The sequence below is a fragment of the Corapipo altera genome, unplaced genomic scaffold (genome assembly GCF_003945725.1).
Source record: "Corapipo altera isolate COAL_440 unplaced genomic scaffold, ASM394572v1 70, whole genome shotgun sequence".
Lineage (NCBI taxonomy): Eukaryota > Metazoa > Chordata > Aves > Passeriformes > Pipridae > Corapipo > Corapipo altera.
In genome coordinates, this window is record NW_020884911.1 from 3,837,882 (window position 1) to 3,860,984 (window position 23,103).

Genomic DNA, 23,103 nt, shown 5'->3' on the forward strand with positions numbered 1-23,103 from the left:
AGGAATTATTCCAGTTCAAATGTGCTGAATTCCTGCCTCAGATCAGTGGTTTTCCTAGGCTGAAAGTGGAGGGAAAGGGCCGCTCCCAAAGGAGGAGCTGGTAATGGAGCTGTCTCAGTTGTTACTGTTTTAAGTCCTCCTCCGCTGGAATTCAAGGTGGCACAGGCTGGCTGTGCCTTTTGCAAATGAAGCCCCCGCGAGGTGTTGGGAAGAGAAGGTGCAGTGCAGAGCACTCGCCTTGCCGGGAAGGCACCAGTACCCCAGCTAGTGACGGTGACTCGATGGCTGTGGCTTTGATGAGGACCCTAAATTGCTGGGTACCGCATACCTTTGCAAGGGCCAGGCCCTGCCGCAGAGCCCGAGCAGACAAACAAGGGATGGGGGCGAGGGACGCGTCCCCACCGAGCTACCCATTGTATCAGGATATTTGCAATATCAGGAAAGGGAACGAGGGATGCAGCTAGGATTAGAAGCCAGATCCCAGCGAGCAGGACCTGCCTTCTTCACCCATGCTACCGCTGTGCGATGCCGGGCCCACCACAGGCGGTCGGGGCTGCAGCCCGGGGAGCACCGGCGTGGGCACGGGAGGGCCCGGCCCCGCAGGGAGCGCGGCTCAGCCCCGGGCAGGTGCGGGGCGGCAGCGGGTGGTTTGTGCCGAGGTTGCCGTGCCGGAGCCGGCGATCCGCCGCCGTTCCACCACTGGAGGGCAGCCACATCTTAAAAAAAAAAAAAAAAAAAAAAAAAATCACCCAACTCAACCCAACCCTCCGCCGCCCGCCCGGGGCTGAGCCCGCATCGGGTGCGCCGCAGCAGCGCTGCGGGAGGAGGCTCCTCCCGAGCCCGGGCGCTTCTCTTGAGGGGACGAGAGAGCGAGGAAACCCCCCGGGCTTCCAGCCTTCGCCCCCGGCTCGGGCAGCGGGCTCCGCGCGCTGGCGAAGGGAGAATAATAAATAAGGAGATATATATATACTTGAAGTGGTTTTAAAGCACCGGGATTCTCCCGGTACCTTACGTGACCTTCACACCTTACCACCCCGGCAGTCCGGGGCACGGCGCTAATCCGATTTGCGGCGGCGGAGCACTCGGGGTTCTACAATGGGGCATTGTTCGACCCGGTCCCGCGTCCCGCTCCGGCACGGCCGCACGGAGTGGGGCAAGGGACCGGCCCGGCTGGGGGTCTTCCCGCATCGGATCAGCCGCCGGTACCGCGGTTTAACGGGACAGCCGCCCGCCCCATCTCTCGCCCCGGCGGCACTGCGACCCGGGCGCGGGCGGCAGCCGCGGCGAGGGAGGGAGCGGGCGAGGGAGGAGGGAGGGAAGGAGCGAGGGAGGGAGGCGGCGTCTCCTTTAAAAGCCGTGCGGGGCCGCAGCCCGCTCCCACAGGGCGGCTGTGATTGGCGCGGGCCCCCGAGCCTCCGGGGTCGTGACATCGCCGCGCAACAAAAAGCCCCGGCGGCGGCGGCGGGCGGCCACCCCCGGCCATGGTGCGGTGCGGGGCCGGCGGGGAGCCCGGCGCGCTGCCCTAACGCGGCCGCTCCACGCGGGACGGCGGCGGGCGGCTCCCCACCCTTTTTTTTTTTTTTTCCCCCTTTTATTTACCCTCCTCCCTCCTTTTTCCTTTCTTTTTTAAGGGAGCGGAGACAAGTCAAACTTCATCTTGATGTTGCTGCGGGAATCTCGGTAAATGACCATCTGTCTGATAAGCGTGATGCAAAGGACATTTTTTAAAAGGAGCGTTTTAACTCCGTAGACACGTAGGGACCCATTCACGGGCAGGCACACGCACACAGGCGAGGAGGAGGACGAAGAAAAAGAAGAAGCAACAACTTTTCGATCGCTGCTTTTAAAAGGGAGAAGCCTTTTCCCTGGCCGGGACTTGCCTTCTGCCTCCTCAACCAGCTGCTAAAAGTATGTTTCCGAGGCGGACTGTACTTCAGGGAACTTCTGTTTTCTGCTCGGCAGCTGTAGAGGAGCAGCAGCGAAGTTTGGAGTAACACCAAGTGATGCGGGAAAAACACCCCGAGAGCAGAACACCCTCCTGCAGACACAACCCCTGCTGCTGCACACAGGTATAGCTCCGGCGGTCGCAGATCCGCTGAAAGCCTTCTCCGCAGGATGACTCCGTGGGCCACGGCGGAGGTGCTAGCGCTCTGGAAGAGAGAGGGGGGACGGGACACTAATCATAACTGCTATTATTGTTATTATAATAATCCAGCCCAGATTTTCAAGGGGGAGAATATCAGCCAGTGGGTTTGGCTGAGGACGTAGCAGGATTTTTACTTTCCTCCTTCCCCTTTTTTCACTCCACGGAGGGAAAATAACTTTCCTTTTCCCTCCGTTGGGGGAAGCCGCTGCCCCGCCGCGGGAGGAGCGGAGCCGGCCCCGAGCCCCCGCGGCTCGGCTCGGCGGGACGTCGGGGGGGAGCCCGGGGGTCGGGACGGGAGCGCAGCGGGGAGGTCGCTTTGCTGGGCTGGGCAGCCGCCCCTTCCCCTGCCGGCGGAGCGGTGCCGGGCCCGGCCCGGGGCACACCTGCGCCCCCTCCTCCCCTTCACCTCCGCGCTCCTTTGTTGCGGAGCGCCCCGCTCCGCTCCCCGGCCCGGCCCGGCCGCCGCGCTCGCTTTGATCTCCTGCCACGGGGCTTTCGGTGCCGCCGCGCACCTGAAGCGGCCCCTGGGGGGGCTCCGCCGGCCATGGCCCGGCGCCGGGCTGGGTCCCACCTGCGGACCGAGCCCGCCCGTCCCCCCCTTCCCCCGGCGCGGTGTCCGCGCTGACTGGCTCCCATCGCCTCCTCCTCCTCCTCCGCGCAGGTTGATCATGGTTGCCGTGACCCGCTCCCTCCTGGCGCTGCTGCTGTGCCAGGCGCTGCTGGGCGGCGCGGCCGGGCTCATGCCGGAGGTGGGTCGGCGGCGCTTCATCGAGCCGGGCCGCGCCGCCTCGGCCGCGCAGCGCCCCGAGGACCTGCTCAGCGAGTTCGAGCTGCGCCTGCTCCACATGTTCGGGCTGAAGCGGCGGCCCAGCCCCGGCAAGGACGTCGTCATCCCGCCCTACATGCTGGACCTCTACCGCCTGCACGCGGGGCAGCAGCTGGGGCAGCCGCCGGCGCTCGGCTTCCCGCTGGAGCGGGCGGCGAGCCGCGCCAACACTGTCCGCAGCTTCCACCACGAAGGTACGGGCGGGCCAGGGCTCGGCGGGCTGCGGGAGCGGAGGGCAGGGCAGGGCTGGAGGAGGAGCGGGGGGCGGATTCCTCCCGCCGGTACCGCGGGGTTCGCGCGGGGCACGGGCGCTCCTGGATGGGCGCGATGCCCGACGGGCTCTGCTGAGGAGCTTTTGCCTCCCTTCTCCCCGCCCGACGGGGCGCTCCCGTTTATTGGCTTTTCCCGCTAAACCCGCTCCGCGTTAAGCGTTCCCACAGAGCGCCGCTCTCCTGCGAGGCTGGAAAGCAGCAAAGGCTCCTTAATGCGCGGCTGAGCCGGGCCGCTGCGGAGGTTTCTAATCCTTATCTAATCCCCGTGAGAGATCAATGAGACAATCAATCGCGACCTCCTCCGGCGTTGCCGTCGAGGAGCGATGTAGCCGGACTCACGCTACGGCTCCCCGGGGTTTGGCTCTCATCTGCGGTGCCTCCAGCAGCACCTCTGCAGCCCCTCCTCACCTGCAGCCCACCGAGGCAGCCGACCCTCTGAAACGGGCCCTACTCAGCATTCGGGTGCGTTTTCCGGCTCTTGTAGCCAAAATAGTGGCTGTGGCATCAGCCACGGCACGGGGAGGCCCGTGGGGCACGTGTCGCTCACGTGCTTTTTGGGAAACGTTTCCCCGGGTTGTAATTGTTCCTGGCTGCTGGCCTCCGGTGTTGGCATGCAGTGGCCCCGCTGCAAAAGTAATGAAAGTGCAGTTTTCCCATGCTTTTAGCATGAAACTGTGTCAAGAAAAGAAATCTATTAGTATTTCAGTTTCTGATGGATGAAGGAGGTGGCCTCAGAGAAGTGGATGTGCTGTTTAATGGAAAGCCTTGTCGAGAGAAAGGAGATGAATGATGAAATCTAACCTCTCCTCTTCAGTGTTTCCCTGCATGGGAAGTAAACACCTGGCAGTAAATGGGGAAAAGCCAGTGTGTGGGTCATTCCCATTAAACCCAAGTATGGTAGGCAAGGGGCTGACCCAGAGAAGAGCTGAAAGGGCAAAGTTGATAATGTTTAGGCAAATGTAAAAATCTGCAGTTTGAAGTAGTCGTACTGTTACAGCAAGGGCTGGTTTTGTTAGGAAAGCAATTTTGTAACTTTCACAAAGTTTAGAAAGCGTGGCTCCCATTTTCTCACTGAGTTCTCACTCTTTATTAGTGGCTTCTTGAAAGCATAAACTTGTCTAGTGACCATTCAAGACACCTGCATATTTACAGGTGTTTGTCTGCTCCTGAAATACTAAGAGTGAGTCTTACCTTATGCAAAAAGTTGTAGTGGATTCAATGGGGAATGGTTGCATGACTGAGAACTGCTGACAGCAGTTATGCCTTCCCCTTAGAAAGTGATTTTTTTTTTTCTCCAGCATGCTTAGCACCACAATTAAAAACCATGACTTGAGGGAGCTTTGTTTTGGCAAATACTTCTAATTTCTTCAATGTCTGTAGCAACAACGTACTTCTTAGCAGCCCTAGGTATGTTTTACTCCCTCTGGAGCTCCATTCAGTAATTTGTTGACTCAAAAGTGAGAATGGCCTGGGGTTTAGTGACTTCTTGAATTTTTGTTTGTGGTGGTTTTGAAAACTTGTTGTTTGGAGGTGACTTTCGCTATCCCTTTACCATCCACCTCTTTTTTTTTTCATAGTTGAATCTTCCCGCTGTTCTTTATGGCCCTTTTGGGTAAATACTAGGGTGTACTTTGTAAAGTACCATTACAGATGCTGAGTTCACAGTCTCTAACTAAAGATACAAAAATCCATAAGTTTAGCTTTGTTAGTCACCTAAATTGCAGAGTAATGTTTTTCAGAATAGAGTTTAAGGGATTGATGTTAGAGCTGTATTCTTGAAAAAAGCAGAAATGCAATAGTTACCCAAAGTCCTCAACTGTTCTTAATGGTTCCCCACTAACTATAGGGCTTGGGTTTTCTCTCCCCATCCTTGAATTCCAAATTAATTCAAAATTTCTTGCCACTTATGATAAGCACGTGGAACGCAAAGGGCACCAGTATTCAATCCAAATGTGTAACAATGAATGAAGCATTTTTGACTTGATGCTATATGTGCTTGCAAGACAAACAGAAAGACAAGGGTGACGATATTTTCTGCTGGAAAGTCTTTCAGATCTTGCGTGCCACATGTGTTAGCTGTCATTTGGAGGCTGCCAACAGCAACTTGTCTTGAGGGGGTTTGGTTGCTTGTCTCAGTTCCTGATTTTTTTTTTCCTTTTTTCTCTCTTTTTTTTATTTTTTTTTTATTTTCCCTGTTTAATCACATTAGAAGTTTTGGAAGAACTGCCAGAAACGAGTGGGAAAACATCACGGCGTTTCTTCTTTAATTTAACTTCCATCCCTAACGAGGAGTCTATCACCTCAGCTGAACTCCAGATTTTTCGGCAACAGGTGCACGGAGCCTTTGAGAACAACAGCAGCTACCATCACCGTATTAATATTTATGAAATTATAAAGCCAGCCACAGCCACCTCTAAGGACCCTGTCACAAGACTTTTGGACACCAGGTTGGTGCATCATAATGCAAGTAAATGGGAAAGTTTTGATGTAACGCCCGCTGTTTTGAGGTGGATTGCACATGGACAACCTAATCATGGGTTTGTGGTAGAGGTGGTTCACTTGGACAAAGAGAACAGTGCCTCCAAGAGGCACGTTAGGATTAGCAGGTCTTTACATCAGGATGAAGATAGCTGGTCTCAGCTCAGGCCATTGTTAGTAACGTTTGGGCATGATGGCAAGGGACACCCGCTCCATAAGAGAGAAAAGCGTCAAGCGAAACACAAACAGCGTAAACGCCACAAATACAGTTGCAAAAGGCATCCGTTATATGTGGACTTCAATGATGTGGGGTGGAATGACTGGATTGTGGCCCCGCCGGGGTATAGTGCCTTTTACTGCCATGGGGAATGTCCTTTTCCACTGGCAGACCATCTAAACTCAACAAACCATGCCATTGTTCAGACTTTGGTCAATTCAGTGAATTCCAAAATCCCCAAGGCTTGCTGTGTGCCGACAGAACTGAGTGCTATTTCCATGCTCTACCTTGATGAAAATGAAAAAGTTGTATTAAAGAACTACCAAGATATGGTCGTGGAGGGTTGTGGGTGCCGCTGAAAACAGAAAATAAATTAAAAAAAATCTAAAAAAAAAAAAAAAAAAAAAAAGAAATAGCTGACACTTTAATATTTCCCAATGAAGACTTTATTTATGTAATGAAATGGAAAGAAAAAAAAACACAACTATTTTGAAAATATATTTATGTCTACGAAAAAGTTGGGAAAACAAATATTTTAATCAGAGAAATATTCCTTTAAAGATTTTAAATGTATTTTAGTTGTACATTTTATATGGGTTTAACCCCAGCACATGAAGTATAATGGTCAGATTCTTATTTTGTATTTATTTACTATTATAACCACTTTTTAGAAGAATAGCTAATTTGTATTTATATGTAATCAAAAAAGAAAAAAATATAGGGTTTGTACATAATTTTCCAAAATTGTAGCTGTTTCAATTGTGTGTATTTAAGTTGAAAAGAATACATGGAAGGTTACTATGGCAAAGTGCATAGCACATTTGCTTTCTGCTGTGCTACTGTTAAGGTCACAAGTTCAAGTCCAGAAAAAAGTGGATAATCCACTCTGCTGACTTTCAAGATTATATTGTACAATTCTCAGGAATGCTGCAGGGTGGGCTGTCCAATCCATGAGAACTGGCATCCTCTTTAGGTGGAACATTTGGATAAGAACCAGACATTGCTGATCTAGTATAAATACTGCTATTCCCAACTAATTTGCGGCGTGAATATAAGAAGGGCCAATAGAAATCCTATGGGAGGCGGGGGTGGGGGAAGTCTGAATCCTTTCTAGACCTACAGAAAAGTGAATGTTTGATGTTTCCTTTAAAAGTCCTTCCTTTAAAAGTCCTGGCCAAATATAAAATAATAAAAGCTAAAATGTCATCCTTTTTTTCCTGTGATTATCTATTCTAAAGAGGAATACTTAACCTTATTTGTACCAGCCCTTGTCTTTAACAGTTGGAAAAGCATTGCATACTTCCTCACCTCAGAGGAGAGCTCACTTCTGTGGAGTGTTATAGTGAAGTTAATCTGCAATTTTTGCCCTACATACAGTGAGCTGTTGTCATGTGCAGCCTCCTCTCTAACCTCAGCTGATGGGTTTGCTCTTTGGCAGATTAGCATCTCTTCATTTCCAGGGTTTTGTGTTTGAAACCTTTTTTTTTTTTTCTTCCCGAATGTTTAAATCTATTGCAGATAATAAATCATAGAACTCTGTTATTTCTTTCTGAAAAGTCCAGCCTATAAAAAAAACGGTTCTCTTGTGCAGCCATCACAAGAGCAACTTGTGGTTGCATCTTTTTTGCTTTTTAAATCCTTCCTGTGAGGGGCAAAGGCGTGATTTGCAGTTGGCAGACACAGCATCAAAGCTGCTCCTGATGGTGCCTGTAGTGTGGTACAAGCCTGGTCTGGCAGTCAGGTCACTGGGGAAGCTGAGCTGAAATAGCAGAGGGGGAAAGTGGCTTAAATGGGCTTCTTGGTCGTCCCCTTGAGCTCTGGTGTGGATCCACTTCTGAGTTTGATGAACTGAGGCAGCAAGTCCTAAAGCCATATGTGCAATGGGCCCTTTAGAGACCTTTCTAAGTCAACTCTGGGGATCTCTGATTTGGGCCTCTTACTTCTTATTAACAAAACCCTTTTCTTTCTCATGGCTCTCCCCAGAATCTTTCCTTCTTTCCTTTTTTTTTTTTTTTTACCAGAATCATCTGGGCTGCAGCAAAGGTACTAAATAGATGAGATGATCAGAAAGGCTAACTTGATCAGCAGGTCTTCTTGTAGAACAGCTCTCTGCTGCTAATCTTCACAAAAATCAGTGGGTACAGAGGATAGGAGAGAAAATCTGATTTCCTATTGGCTGCCTCCACTTTTTATCTTGTGAGCTTAAAAATACCTTAGACTGTAAGCTGCTGTGGCGAGATAAAAACTTATGTATTTCTTTGTACCAGCAGTATTTTTAACGGCTATTAGAGAACAGTCCATCACTCTGCAGTTTGGCTCTGCTTGTTTTTGAGAGATAGCTGATGTTGGTCATGCTGATACTACGTAGTAGCCCATGAGTTGACTGAGTGGACAACCTCCAGGTGGTTTTTCTGGTGCCATTCTGGTGGCTAATATTTTTAGTGGGGAAGTTTAGCTTGCCTTTTGCTTGCTTCCACCTTTCCTGGTGATGGATGAGTTTATGGCTGTTGCTTTGGCAAGGGCGTCGGTCCCAGGATGTGAGAATTTGTTCACTGTGGTGTGTGGCTGTGCCAGTCAAGTCACAGCTGTGTTAGTGCACTGTAAAACCTAAGCCTGTGAAAGCTGGGTGTAAAGTGCTGAAAATGTGATGATGAGCAGGGAAGGTATGATCCCAAACCCGCTGAAAACTGTAAAGAACCCACAGCACTTCCAACCAGATCCTCAACTCCGGTGTTACAAGGCTCAAGTTTCACAGCTCCTTCATGTGTAACGAGACTGAGGGAGGCTTTTTACAGAGTGGTGACTGCTTGACTTGTCCTGTAAGGCATGAGAACACGTTGGTGCTAATCTTGTTTCCAAAAAATTGGCTGTGGCACTTGTCTATGCATGAGCAGTAGCTGGTCATGGCGTGATGCTGCATTCCTTACAAAGTTAAACCTCCTGTTGCTTGACAAAGATTCTCATCCTTAGTCAAATACACTGTGAAGCCAATGTAGAGTTGTAAACCTATTAAGACCTGCTCTCGTAAGCATTTCTATAACTGAGTAGTGTTAGTCACAGAATCATCAGTTCCACGCTGATTTTGAGGAGGAAATATGCATTGTGTCAGGCTCAGCACGTCAGTACATTTCTGCAGAATCAGTTTTGTAATGTATCTTTAAGTCCTTAACCTTTAGCCTCGCTCTCTGTGTTGGAGACTTGAGAGTGCTGCACTAAAGACTTTGTTTAGGATTTAAGGTAAAAGAAACAAAACAAACTTTCATAGATGAGTAGTAGAAAATTCTCTTAGACATGAGTTGGGTTCCTGAATCCTTTTAGGTAGGGCTGATGATTGGACAGCCCTTCTCAAAGGTTTGGGCTTTCTGACATCTTTAAAAGGCTGACAATGACTGCTAAATAATGCTAAATACTAATGGTATGCTGTCACCACAGCACTCCAGTACTTACTTTAGTTATTTAGTACTTACTAGTGTTATAGTAATCTACAAGGAGAAATGTACTTTTTTTTTTCCTCTTAAGAGGAGAAAAAGCAAAAGATTTTGAAGGCAAAACCGCCTTTGTTACCTTATAGCCCCTAAACATTTTGCTTCTAGGCACTTATATAATCTAGGCAGAGATTGTGATAGATAATGTCACCCTTTGTGCATTTCAGATAAGCATCTCTCTAAACACAAATGTGATCAGCATCTCTCCTTGTCCTTTTGAGAGTCAGTAGCAGCTTTGTCGAGTGGCTTGATAATTTTTGCGCAGAATTCAGTTGGACTTCTGTGGTCAGCACCATAAAAAATGACGCGGGAGGATCGTCAGCTGAGGTAAGCTCTCCCGAGAGCATTGCCCATTCCCAGCGAGCAGGGGCTGCTCTGCTGCTCACCTGGGCTCACCACAACCAGGCACCAGGCCTTTCCTGCTCCTGTGGGGTTTGGGTGGCTGCAGACCATCACCTGCTCCCCCCTGCCAGGCAGCTGAGATCTCACATCCATACCGTGAGGCTTGGAGAGGAACGTGATTTATTGTACTCTCAGCTTTGGAGAAGGAGCTCATCTGGACTGCATTTATATTAGACCCACTTTGCTACACTATTAGAGGAGGATAATTATCGAACTATTTTATTGTATAGCTATTCCTAAACTGTAGATTTTTGGGGGGGTTTTTTGGTTGTTTTTTTATTGATTTCAGGAGGCAGCTAATTGCCATATGGCAGCTTGATGTTAATGTTTTATGAAGATCAGGAAACAAAAGTTTATGAAAAGCTTTTGTATAGTAACTGCAGAGTTTCAAGAACTGTTTTATACTTCCTGACAGTGCAGGTCTGGCTTAATGGTTTGTTTTTATTGCTTAAGAGTGTAAACCTTTCTTTAGCCGATGTGTGGAAATTATATCCTCATCCCGCATTACGCATTTCTCATTGCTCATTACTCATTCCTGCTTTCATTGCTGCCATCTGTAATCAGAGCTTTACTGTTTCAACTGCATGCAAAATGCTCCTCTCCTTTGCACAGTAAGATACTTTTCCTTAGCACTCACCCACCCTTTCAAAGAAAAAAAAAAGGAGGGGGAAGGCGGGGGGAAAAGGGGGAGAAAAAGCCTACTCTGCCTATATTGTTTTTCTCTGTTTTGGGTGGAGTCTGTGTTAGATTTTGGTTGCTAGATGGTTTCTGTAGTAACAAGCAGAGAAAAATCCAAGACTGAAAAGGCACTTTTAAAGGTGCCATATCTTGCCTGAAGTATTATTTATCTAATTATGGATCTGGAATGTTTAGCTTCTCCTTTACATTAAGGCAACCCTTTTGGTAGGGCAGACTGCTGCTGTGAGATCTTGATATGTAGTGATCTTACAACATGAGAACCACAAATCTTGTTCCAGTTGACTTAAGCTGCTCAAAATAATGATGAAAAGCCAAAGGCATTATAACGTGTTTTTAAAGACTGTTACAGGCACAAACCACTTTGGTTTTTAGTTACATAGGAAAGAAACAAGAAGCTAAGTTCAGAAGGACACTTGGACTGTACGTGTTACTGCTGTAAGGAATGTGTTGGATACAAGCAACAGTGTTTTATTTTGTTAGACTACTGTATACAAGGAAGAAAACCCAGCTCCTTCAGAACATAACCTTACTCTGCTGTACTCCAAATTTTTTTGTTTATTTCTCATAAGAGATTTTGCAGATGTGTGCCAAAGTAACTGTGTGTATCTACTACTTTTGCCTTGCTTGGGCACAAAAAGAATTCAAAAAGTATTTTAAGATTACTTCTTTCCCGTCTCTCCAGTACTAATCCTTCCTTACCTGTATTTCTGACAGCCTTGCCTGCAACAAGCAGTAATGGTTTCCTAAGGTGGAGTTTCCTCTCTTTTTGGAATCTAGTCACGTGTCAGTGCCCTCCAGGATTTAGCAACGTTCCGTCCGCGAGCCTTGAGCAGTGGTCACTTAGAAAAGCAGGTACACTGGTTTTGTCCTGGTTCTGTGTCCTTCACAGAGGCAGTTTGTCCCAGCCTTCAGCAGGATCTTAGTTTGGGAAGGTCTGGAGGCTTGCACCCCTGGGTGCAGCAGGAGACACCCCGTAACACCAGGGACTGTGTCTGTAACTTGCCAGAAGTCTGAGGGCCAGAGCTCATTTACATCTGTATTTCCATAGTGCTGTGAAGGCACTTGGCTGCAATACCTGCCTGGGCTTGTGCTGCCCTCCATGGATGAACAGAGGCTGAGAGCTCTTGGACTTCTCCAGGGGTAGGGAATCTGCAGTGGGCCAGCCTGGCTCTCATCTCCTGAGAGGTGGGTTTGCCCTTCACACCTGGGGCTTCTGCAACACGTGCTTGGCTACCCACCCAGAAATGAGAGCAGAGCCACTGGGTCAGGGCTGTGGTGGGAAGAAGCAGATCAGTGTTGTTTTAGTTTGAAAAAAGGCAGGGATTTTCATGGGAAAAAGTGGTAGGTGAGGGAAGTGGAGAAGGACTCCACAAGCTTTTGAAGCTCAAAGTGTTAAAAGCTTCTAAGGGAACTTCAGGTAGAAAGATCAGAGCAGTGAATTGATAACATTATGAAAGTTCAGGTTCCCACAACGGCTGGACTGTGGAAGATTTACAATTTAATGAGGCTGATAATCCCATTAGAGATTAAATTAAGAAGGTTTTTCTGGGAGATCACCAAGAAAATTATGAATATTGTGCTGTAGCTTGGCTTACAATGCCAAGGCAGTGGAGAGCTGACATGTACTTCTTGCACTGCAGGACACTGTTTCATTCAGTGTGTCTCATTAAAACAGAGCCTTCAACTCCAGCAGTTTCACTACAAAGAGAAGCAAATTATTATTATTATTTTTTATTATTACTACTACTATTATTATTACTGTCATCATCATCCTGGAAACAATATGCAGATTAAAAGATGGAAATATCCACCAGATCTGCAAATCAGCACAGCTCTCCTCACTTGGTTCTCAGACAATCCAGTCCTTTTTATTAAAGCAAATCCTCAGAGGGCAGGGTGACCATGGACAGAAAATAATGGATTTAAGGTAACCATTGACATAACTCCAGTAGCTTGGAACTTGCACAAACCACTTTTTATGGCATTCTGCACACCCCAGTGATGGGAAAGTGTTGTATGGAATAATGACTCTGTAACCACAGACTTCAAAAGTATAGAATGTCTGCGGCGTGATGGAAATAGCTGTTTCCACATCAATAATATACACACAGGCATATTGAAGCTTAATTGCAAGGCCAGTGGTGATGGGAGGAGGAAGGGGGGAGGGCCATCTGACTGCAACTGCACCAAAAGCCTCTGCTTTACAGCCAGAAACAATGATTCATTTCATGATAAACTTGACTTTTGCATTTTTCTCATGACTTATTGATAACTTCATATGGGACTTCACAGACCAAAGAAGTTATTGACTCCTTAGGAATTAGGAAGATGGTCAGAGTTTGTATTATTTCTTATAAACATCACTCTGGCTTTGTGTTTAAATTATTCTACTTTCAGGACAATTCTAACACAACCTTTCTGCTTGCATTTTCACTTACTTTGAACGAAAAAAATGTACATACAAGCAGATTCTCATTTTAAGAGCTTTTTTGGTTCATTTTCATGAAGAATCCTGATCTTCTAGTTGACACCATAATGTTAACATGAAGGCAGTTTTGGTGTCACAGGCTGTTGCTATTGGACCAATTCCTAGTGCACATGGAAGATGTTTTCCCAGCGCTGGCACTGTAAATAAAAGGTGGGCCCGGTAGCTTTAAGTGAAAAAATTAGCACTTTTGTTCTGCAGAATACTGGCATTATCGTTACTCTTTTATTCCTGCTGTACAAATGACAAACCTAGTGTCATTATAGTGCTTTTAGTGTACAGACTGACAGCAGGGTTACTGTAAAGCTGGAATCTCGTGAGGACACCAGGGAGCCTGAGATTCTTAAACAGAAAATTTCTTCACGTTCTCTAGGGAGAGGCCTCAGAATTCCACCCTGAGAACTGAAGTTCTCCTTTTCTTAACCACTAGTATTTTTAAAGTTCATCAACGTTTTTGGTTACTTAGGATTAGCAGTAACCCATGTTCTAGATGTTATTACTGAGGGGAGGATCAAAGACTAATTGATTCATATTTCCTGGTCTGGTGATTATTTTTTTTTTGCCTTTTTTTTTTTTTTTTTTTTTTTGGAAATAGTTAATTGTTAACTACTTCTTGATGTGTTGGGTAAAGAAGTCTCCCAGGTTTGCAGATGAAAAGATTTTCATCTTTGAAAACATAACCTAAGTGTACCCTAGAGGGCAGAGTCATTTAGAGAGAGCTCCTGCACACCTGCTGGCTTACTGGAGCGTGCCCACTGCCAGTTCCTTGGAGAGAGGGACCAAGCCCTGGGAAAATGGTGTTGGGAGTGTGGGTGGAGCCTTCTGGCTTTTGTCAGCAGCAAAAATTAAGAAAGTGATCTGTGACTCCTGTGTGCATGTCCTGAGAGAAAAACCCAACCAACAAAAATCCATTAGAAAACCCCCGAAAATCCATATTTTGCAGAGAGCTCCCTACAACCCAGCAGGCCATGCTGCTGGCAGGGGGCCACTGCAGCTCTCGCCTGCTGGAGGGTCTTAGCCTTTTTTTAATGTTTATGTTTAATTTCCAAACAGAAGCAGCTTAACTTTTGTTTTATATCAAAGAAAATAAACCAGGTATTGCCCCTTGCAAGAGCTTTCTCCTCTTGAGCCCGCTGAGCTCGGTGGGTTACTGCCTCCTTTTCCATCGAAGTGGTGAGGAAAATTTGTTGCCAGGCCTTTCTCTGTGAGTGTCTGGGAAGAATCTGGAAAGGTCTTTCCAGCTCCTCCTGTATGTGAGTACTTCCTTCAGGGTTTCAGGCTCCGTTCCTCTCTTCTTTACCTCATTCATCTGAGGGGGGGGAGGGAAAGAAGGTCAAGTACTGGGACACTTTGAAGAGTGTGCCTTTACCAAGCTTTGGTTTTTCTCTCTTCCTGGAACTCTCATTACATGATCCTGGTTTTCTGAGCCAATTGTTAGCCCAAGGCCAAATCCTTAACCTTGGGCTAGATAACAAAAGCACAGCTGAGGTGATCTTGACTCCTTTAAAAAGGCTGTCTGCTCTTTGATGCACTCGGAATGAGACGCATAATTCATTTTGGTTCCAAAGGTTGTTCTTAGCATGGGAAATTAGCAACCTCCATGATAAAAAGTCAGTGTGTTAGGTGTGTGCGTGTTTTATGTTGATCTTTGTCTTCCATTGCATTTCACATCCTGGAGGGTGTTGGTGTGTCTGGGGAGAACCCGAGACTGAATCCAATCTGGGAAGTTTTGCTTCATGTAACTGCATCTGTTCATACCAAGGCCTGAAGACTTTGTGCCATCGATAGGAATCAGCATTTGGAAAACGCAGCTTTCCGACTTGCAGCTCCAAATGACAGGAGTGTTTAATTGGAGTGTATGCTCAGGAGAAATTTGGACCAGGTTTTTTAATGCATATCAAAACTGGCTTGTGAAGTACAGCCCTTTTATATGCAACAATCCCAGAGGCGTGGGAGGCCAGTGGGTGTCATTCTGCTTTGTGTGGAGTGGTCTCTCCAACAGGTCCTTTCTGAGTTTTTTCTTTGGGAGAGGACTGCTCCACCATGTGCTCTGTTGCTGAAGTCTCTGTGCTGCTCTGAGTAACTTTGAGGGTTTGTTTTGTGCTGTAGTTTACCAAACTCAATGGCAAAAACCAGCATCACTGGTGCTGTAGTGTCAAGTGGGTCAGGTCATGAAAGGTAGTGGAATTCAGAGCCAGGCTGAGAACTTTGGTGGGTAAAACTGTTTAACAGGAAATGCTGCTGGTCAAACACTGCATCAGGAAAAAGAGGAATGGGGCCACCAAACTGAGGACAGGAGAGACAGCAAACTGCTCAGCCATGTGCCATTGGAAAAGTCTCTCGCTGTCCTTGTGTGCTAATTCTCAAATAGCTCTTCCTGCCTCCCAAGTGTTTTGTAATGATATGTACCTTAAAGAACTTGGAGATGCCTAAATGCACTGCTGTTTATCCTGCAGGGTAGAGATAGATGGCTACATTATATGGCATAATGACAGGTTTCATCCATTGGGAACCACTTTGCATGTGGACCAGGTCTGGCCAGTATTAAATTGGAAAGCAAAGATGCCTTTGTGATTAAGGTGCTGGAGTGGGACGCTGGAAATCTGGGTTCAAGTTGTGGGTCAGCCATAAACTCCCTGTGTGACCTTGAGCAATATAATTATTCTGAGACTTCAAAGGTATCTAAACAATTTGGACACCCATTTTCCAGTCATTTTAATTAACTGGGATGCTTTGAAATGCTCAGCTTTAATCTCTCTGTGCCTAGAATTCTCATTTGTAAAACCAGGATAATAATATTTCCTTGCTTATGAAGAGGATGTGTGTGTTAAGGATTGGGATGTGTGTGTTAGGGATTGGGATGTGTGCATTAAGGATTGGGAAGTGTGCAGCTACTCAGAATGCAGCAGGTACAGAACTTCCAAGCTTAATGAGGGGAAGCATGTTGAGTTTTGCAGGGGTGGGTTTTGAATTCAGATATGGGTGCTCTGTGCAGGACAAACAGCCTGTTACATGTGGGCAGAGACTTACTCTGATATATTACCTTCATTTTAGTTCATGGGAGATAAATACCACTGCAACCAAAATATTTACGGAGAGGAACAGCTCATTTTTTCAGTATTTCATTTACTTCCATAACAACATGCTGCTGTTTCTTTAGTGTCTTGCCATTCTTTAATCGTAAACCTTAAACTTTTACAAGATGAAAGTGAGTAGTTATTAACATTTCCATTTCTGTGCTTCATAACAAGCCCTGCTCCCTCTTTAACATCACCTATGGTTATGTCCCTTTGCCCAGTGTTATGTGACTGTAATGAAAAGCCTGGATTGCACACAGGCAGAGGGAAGGGTTAAAAGAGCCAAGGGAGTCTTTAATTCCTTCCTTTTCTGACTTTTGTGGGTTTAATACACAATCTTAACATTCCATTAGTAAGTGGTTGCATTTTTTTTTCTTTTTAACTGAAGAGATTAAAGGTTCCTTCAGATTTTACATTTTTTTCCCTATTCTTTAGTCATGTCAGTTGTGTGTGCTGGGCAGGCAGGAGAGGGAAATGCGTGCTCAGCAACTGTTGATGCTGCTCCCAGAGCCCAGTGATGAATCTCAGGGACATACCTGTCCAGAGGGGACTGCTTTTCCCAAAAGAACATCTGCCAGGGTAGAGAAATGTTTCCAAGGCCCTGGGATTGGGTTTCTCACTGGCCTGGGATGGCCATCACCCAGTGAGTAAAGGGCTTTGTAAACTGCCTGCAAAACACTCAAGTGTTGCTGTCACAACATCTCATCCTGCTTGTTACGAAACTTATTGATATGTCTGTGGTAAATATGTGGTGAAATGAGGTTTCATATTTAAATATGAAAGAAAGAGATGGCTGCTGCTCCAAACAGCTTCCATGGATTCAGTCGCTTCTGTGACTTTGGTATGAATCAAACCAGAGTCATTCCCACTCCTTTGTCCATCGACTTCTTATAATGCCTGCTCTGTAAACAGGAAAATCTGACTTTCCCATTGGAGTAACTTGTTATTTATCATAACTAACTCTCCAATCTGCCCATCAAGGTATGCTTTTCCCTTGAAATTTGGTATTCAAAGCAACCATGAGCCAAGGACTTCTTTACTGTGCTGTCTGTGTGCTTGCAGGACAGGTGACCAACTATTCCTCAGTTTTACTCTAAATTCTGTATTCTCAGAATTCTGAATGTTCACTAGCAAATTTTGCTCTGAAACTTCAGAGGAATGACATAGTGAAAACTCTGGTTGTGGTTTTCACTGAAAACTAACAATCAAGAGCTGTAAAGAATTTGAGGAGGTAGCTGTAATTTCTAAAGATTTTCCTGTTACTTTGATTTAATTTTTTTACTGAAAGTGAGCAGGTAAGAAATACTGTCAAATTATTACTTTGTATTATGTACAAGCAAATATCATCTGTAAAGATTTTGCAGAATATCAACTGCTTTATGACCTTAAAGAATAATGCCTCTGGATTTTCCAGGGGAAAATAATGCAGTGAATTAACTGAAAAAAGATAAAGAGCAAAATGTGGTAAAGCTGTCTTTTTTTTTTTTTTTTTTAAGAATGGCCTGATTCAGCAAAACCTTCATGTTCTTATTAGCTATTTTGTATTCTTGGCCTATGAAAAACTTTTGCAGAGATCTTAATTTAGTACATTGTTACAAACTCTGATACCTGCCCGACTTTATCCAAGTTCATGAACCTTTTGAGCAGCGACCCCCTCCTCATGCCCCTGGGGTTCTGGACAGGGATTTATGGTTTCATGTGCAAAACAGTGTGAAACTTGGCACTTTTGCATGGCCTGAACTCTGTCTGACAGCTCCAGGAGCACTAAGCAAAATCAAGGCTTGTGAGCTCAAAGTAAAGCTTTATTGAAACTCGCATGAACTCGAACCAAATTCCATTAAAAAAAATCTGGCCTTTACTGTCCCATCATTGCTTTATGATGAACGTGGAGGAAATCCATCCCACGTGGCAGTTGTGAAGATAAGTTCAGGAACATTCATCAGGTGCTCAAATAAGGATGGTGGCAGTGGCGGTGTTGGAGGGGGAGTCGAGAGCGTCTGATGCGCAGGAAGGAGGTCGATGACCCAGAGATATGAGTGTCTTAATAGTCGGTGCATGGATGGCAGAAGCCCTGAGTTCCTTGTTGCTGAAGAGCCAGGGCAGGCCAGTCATTAGGGCTGTCTGACAGGGTGAGTGAGTCACAGTCAAAGCAGGCACTCATTTACATCATCAGGCAAACTGCAGGCTCCAGTTCATACTGAAAGCCAGGTTTGCCTTTTGCTTGTTGTGCTTTCAGGGGGTTGGAAGATCATCCTCAGTGGGAATTTGGCTAAAGGTCAAAAAGCTACTTGCCTCCTGATTTATAGACCAGCAAAGGTGCAGCCAGTATCCAGGTTCATTAAAAAGACAGTGTCAGGTTCCTAATGCTATTCATCTGCAGTTGTGCAGATCCTGTCATTTTTAAAAGGATTGAAGTCCCTGGCAGTCACTGGAATTGACTGATGCTGGGATTGGGCCCACAAGGTACAGAAATGTTTCTTGCTTTACTCATTTCCTGGCCTTGCCCTCTGGACTGTCTGGCTTTGGAGCTTTCATCATTCAGGTAGGTCATGTTACGCCTCTTCTTACCAGGTCCCAAAATGAGCCAGTGTTGCTCAGCTGCAGCCCCAAACTGGCTGTCAGTGAACACTTCTGGGTTGCACTGCCTGTATTTCTACACAGTGTAAAGTACTCCAGGCATCCTCCACAAGTGAGACCATGGGATTTGTCAAAATGGACCTCTTTCAAAGGTGTTTGTGATTTACATGGTATGGATTCCAGCTGTGAGCCTCCAGTGTGCTTCCGATGGTGGACCTTGGCTTACAAAGCCCCAGTAGGAATATTCTGCTGTTAACTCACACAACAGGCTGGTTATCAAGAAGTGGGTTCATTTTTCTGACTGTAGGCCAAACCCTTTCAGGATAACCACGACCCCTCTCACACCTCCTGGAAGGGCATGTGCTGGGGCACAAGAAATTTGGGAAACCTATGGAATAGGTGAGGCACGACATTTTGATGCTGATGCTGGATGAACTGACTGATGGAAACACTGGGCTGGACCTGCTGCTTCTGAACAAGGAAGAACTGTTTTGGGGTGATTTGGCTGCAGTGTCATGAGATGGTTGTTTAAGAACATGAGGGAAGCGGGAAAGGCAAGTAATGTAATAATCACTCAAAACTTCAAGCGTGTGGACTTTGGCTTGTTCAAGGAACTGGTAAGCAGCATCTGCTGGGAGTCTGCCCTGGAGGGCAGAGAGACCCATGAAAGTTGCTTGATCTTCAAGGGCAGCCTCCTCAAAGCACAGGAACAGTCCATCCTGATGTTCAGGATGCTGAGCAGGTATAGCAGGAGGCCAGCTTGACGGAACGGGGAACTCCTGACTGATTTCACATGCAAAAGGGAAGAGTATGGAGGTGGAAGCAGGGACAAGCAACCAAAGAGGAATACAGAAACGTTGCCTGGGCATGTAGGAACAGAGTTAGGAAAGTTGAAGCTCAGCTGGAGTTGGAACTGATGAGGCTTTTGGAGTGTAAACAGGTTATTTCTGCGTGTAACACAAGGGAGGCCAGGGAAGATGTGGGCCTTGTGCTGAATGTGGCAGGTGGTGAAAAGCATGGGAAAGGCTCAAGTGTTCAATGGTTTCCATGGGCAAGATCTGCTGCCAGCTCCCTGTGCGTGGTGGCAGAGCTTGAGGGAAGAGGTGGGACGTGCATTAAGGAATTAAAGATCTCATAGGTAAATGGGGCACCTACAAGCCCCTGGGGCTGGTCAGGGTGGATTAGGGGCTGCTGAGGGGCTGGTGCTGTTCCACATCTTCATCAGTTGATCCCTGAACCATTGGAGAAGTGAGATGGAAGGGTGGGCCAAAAAAATCTCTGCAAGGTCAAGAGATGACTACAATGTCCAGAAACACCCTGTGCTCAGGTGCAGGGGTAACCTCTCCTCACCTGGGGAGCTGGGAATCCTGGTGGACCCACATCCAATGTGTCAGCAAGTTGGCTCCTGTGGGAAAGACAACCAGCTGTGTGCTGGGTTGCCTGGAGTGGTCTGACTATTCCCTCTGCTTGTGCTTGTTAGGATACCGCTGGAATACTGCATCCAGTTTGGAACTCTTGGGTGGAAATACTGGCAAAGTGGGGAGAGCTCAGAGCAGCTGTGGTGGGTTGGCAGCTGAGCTGGTGGCACATGAGGAGGGGTGGGGAACCCTGACTGATTTAGCACCCTGCCATGACTCACAAGGAGGGTGCAGAGGGGATGGAGTCAGACTCTTCTCAGAGGTGCACAGTGGAAGGAGAGGAGGAGCTGCCCCACATTATAGTAAAGGGATATCTGACTGAATATAAGGAAAAAATTCTTCACAGCAGGAGCAGTTTAGCATTTGACATAGAGAAAAAACAGTGAGGAAGAGCAGTGGATGGAGCAATGTTAATGTAGTAGGTTCTCATTCCTGTGTATACCATGGTGTTTCCAGTTTGTGCTCCATTTGGCAAGCAAAGAAAAAAACTAGTTATTTTTTTTGTGCTCCCCCAAATCATCAAAAATGTATAGGCAAGAGATGTGCTCAGTATGCAGATCAGTGTCATTTACTTGTAGAAACTCTGTCCAATATCAGTGAAATAATGTAAATAATAACTGATCATTTATTTCTGGCAGGCATTTTTTTTTCTCATAAATATCAGTTTTGAATGAATTCTAACAATGGGTTAAAAAGTTTCTGTGTGTACAGGAGAGACCTTAAAGGTAGCTTTAACTGGAACTTTTACAACAAAAATTGTTCAGAACAGGATAGGAAATTATTTCAGTAGAGAAATAAAGTATTTTTTATTTTTTTTTCTCACCAAATGGACAAGATGATGATACAAGGACATCTTTGACCAATTAAAATCTTTTAAAAAGACAGCAAAGTATTTGGCAGCCACTGGCACCTGTTAAAATACAAGCCCATGCTGGAATATCAGGCTTCTGCTGGAATATATACTGTGTGTATTTTTGTATTTTAAATATGACTTCCCATCCTGGTATTTGCAGGTGCATTGTACTAAAGTGAACACAATCATTTTGTTAATTGCAGTTCAAGCTCATTAGGGAACTATAAAGGCAGAAGAATGAATGTAACCGTGCATTAAATGGTAAATGATTTTGGGGTGGGAAGCAGTCAGGTGTGTTGCCCTAGGCTATGATTTTCCCCAAATTAACATACATAGCAAAGAAAGAAAGAATGAGTCGGGTGGGAAGAAAGAAAGGCCACAGGTCACCAAAGCAAAGCTCCCAAACTTGAGTGACGCTGAAGGGGAACGTCGGCTGTAGGAGTGCTCAATCCAGCTGGGACCGGCTCACACTGGGACAGCCTTTGGATTGGTTTTGGTTCATTTCAGCCAAATATGGGGAAACCCAAACCACCTCGGGATTGTTCTCGTAGTTAACGTGTAACTGAGCTCTGGGAGGTCGCACTCCAGCCTCGGATGTGCAACATTCATGGCTTTTGTCACAAACCCATCCTGCAGTGTGTGTACCAAAGCAAACAGCCAAAGGTTTCTCCCCAGATTTCTGGTGGAAGATCTGTAAACTCCAAAATGTGTTTATCACAAAGCTTGGTTGCTCCCCTCTCCCCACTGGACTCTCAAACCAGCAGGGATCCACGGATTTCCAGGTGGTTGTACAAGCGTGATTTGCTGCCTCAGAATAATAATCATCGAGTGAAATGAAAACCTTGGCCAGCACTTCAGATCTGAATAGCAACACCGAGTGTCTCGAGGTTTGGGTTTCTAGGCGGACATGGCTCCAGGAGGAATTTCTTTCACTGGCCATGATTTGGATCTTCTGGAAAATCAGGCTCATTTATGTTGCCTCTTGTTTTCTGTTTTACCTTTGCTTGAAGTGGAAATACTTGTTTTGAGAAAGGAGGAAGGTGCTGAGAGAGCTGAATGCAGAACTGAATGAGAATTTTCCCCTGGAATTATTTCAACTGATACTGTATTTTATGTAGAACCTCCTATTTTTTTTCTTTGCTGTTTGTTAGTTTCTTACCCATTTCCTGAAAGCATTTCCATTTTATGCTACTCTAGTGATCTGTTCAAGCAGTCACCAAAGGTAAAAGTTTCATGACTTTCAGGGTATATCTGTAATATTTGAATGGCAATTGAGGTGCAAATGTCCTGAGGTTTTTTCTTTCCGAAAAAGAGCTGGTTTCTGTCTAGCCCTAAAAAATTCTTTTGATAGAAAAGAGGGAGAGAAATACCATTATTTATTAATGTTTCTGTCTGGTCAAACTGTACACTCCTTTGCCATTGTTTAATCATATTTGGTTCAATTTCTCTGTTCTTTAGTCGTATCCCAGGGAGGAAAGAGACATCTGTGGACAGTCTTTGCTGAGAGCTTAAACACAACTGCGAAAAGCAATTAGTCCGAATTAACGAAAGTGTGTATATTAGTCACTAATTTTATAATTATTCGGGAAAATAATTGTACTCTCAATCCCAAAAACTGTACGTAATAGACAGGAAGAATAATATTTTTTCTCCTCCCTCTCATGTAGCTGGTGCTGTGTAGGGTCAGGGAAGAGCTTCTGGAATGGACTTGGCTGAATCTTTTCCAGCAAATCCTCTGTTCTTTGAAGTCCCAGCTTTGGCAGCTGCTGCCAACTTTGCTGTCCAACATGAGACCAGTAAAACCAGATTTTGCTGGTAGACCCAGTCTCCGAGGTGGCTTTCTTTTGTAGAACCAAATATGGACAGTTAATTTGCTTTTGGACGTACATCATATTTAACAAGATGGATATTTGTTCCTAACAGCTTAAACACAAAGGTCTGTACTCTTGTCTACTGTGTCTATTCCAAATTAATCCACTTGCAGCTTTTTTTAGCACATTTGTTATTTGCCTATTACTTAACAGTGGTCTGCAGAGAAAATGTAGGCAACTGTGTGAGTCTAAAATGAAAGCAGGCAGGTGATGAGCTGTTCAATCCAGTGAGGGAAAAGTAAAAAAAAAAAAAATAAACAATTGACAGCTGATCAGAAGTAATAATATTAAAAAACC

At 45.9% G+C, this 23,103-nt stretch overlaps 1 protein-coding gene across 8 annotated transcripts in view; it reads left to right on the top strand.

The window, feature by feature from the left end:
* The window catches only part of BMP2 (bone morphogenetic protein 2), a 221,999-nt gene extending 210,627 nt beyond the window's left edge, over positions 1-11,372 (top strand). For 7 of the 8 annotated variants that reach the window (XM_027653766.1, XM_027653770.1, XM_027653769.1 and 4 more), the window contains 3 exons: positions 1,632-2,069; positions 2,808-3,166; positions 5,454-6,995. In XM_027653766.1, coding sequence (XP_027509567.1) covers positions 2,815-3,166; positions 5,454-6,298 — 1,197 coding nt within the window. In that variant the 5' untranslated portion in view covers positions 1,632-2,069; positions 2,808-2,814 and the 3' untranslated portion in view covers positions 6,299-6,995. Of the gene's footprint in view, positions 1-1,631; positions 2,070-2,807; positions 3,167-5,453; positions 6,996-9,591; positions 9,752-11,239 lie in introns of those variants that run through there. The other variant, XR_003529376.1, reaches the window with a different exon arrangement.
* The last annotated feature ends 11,731 nt before the right edge of the window (positions 11,373-23,103 follow it).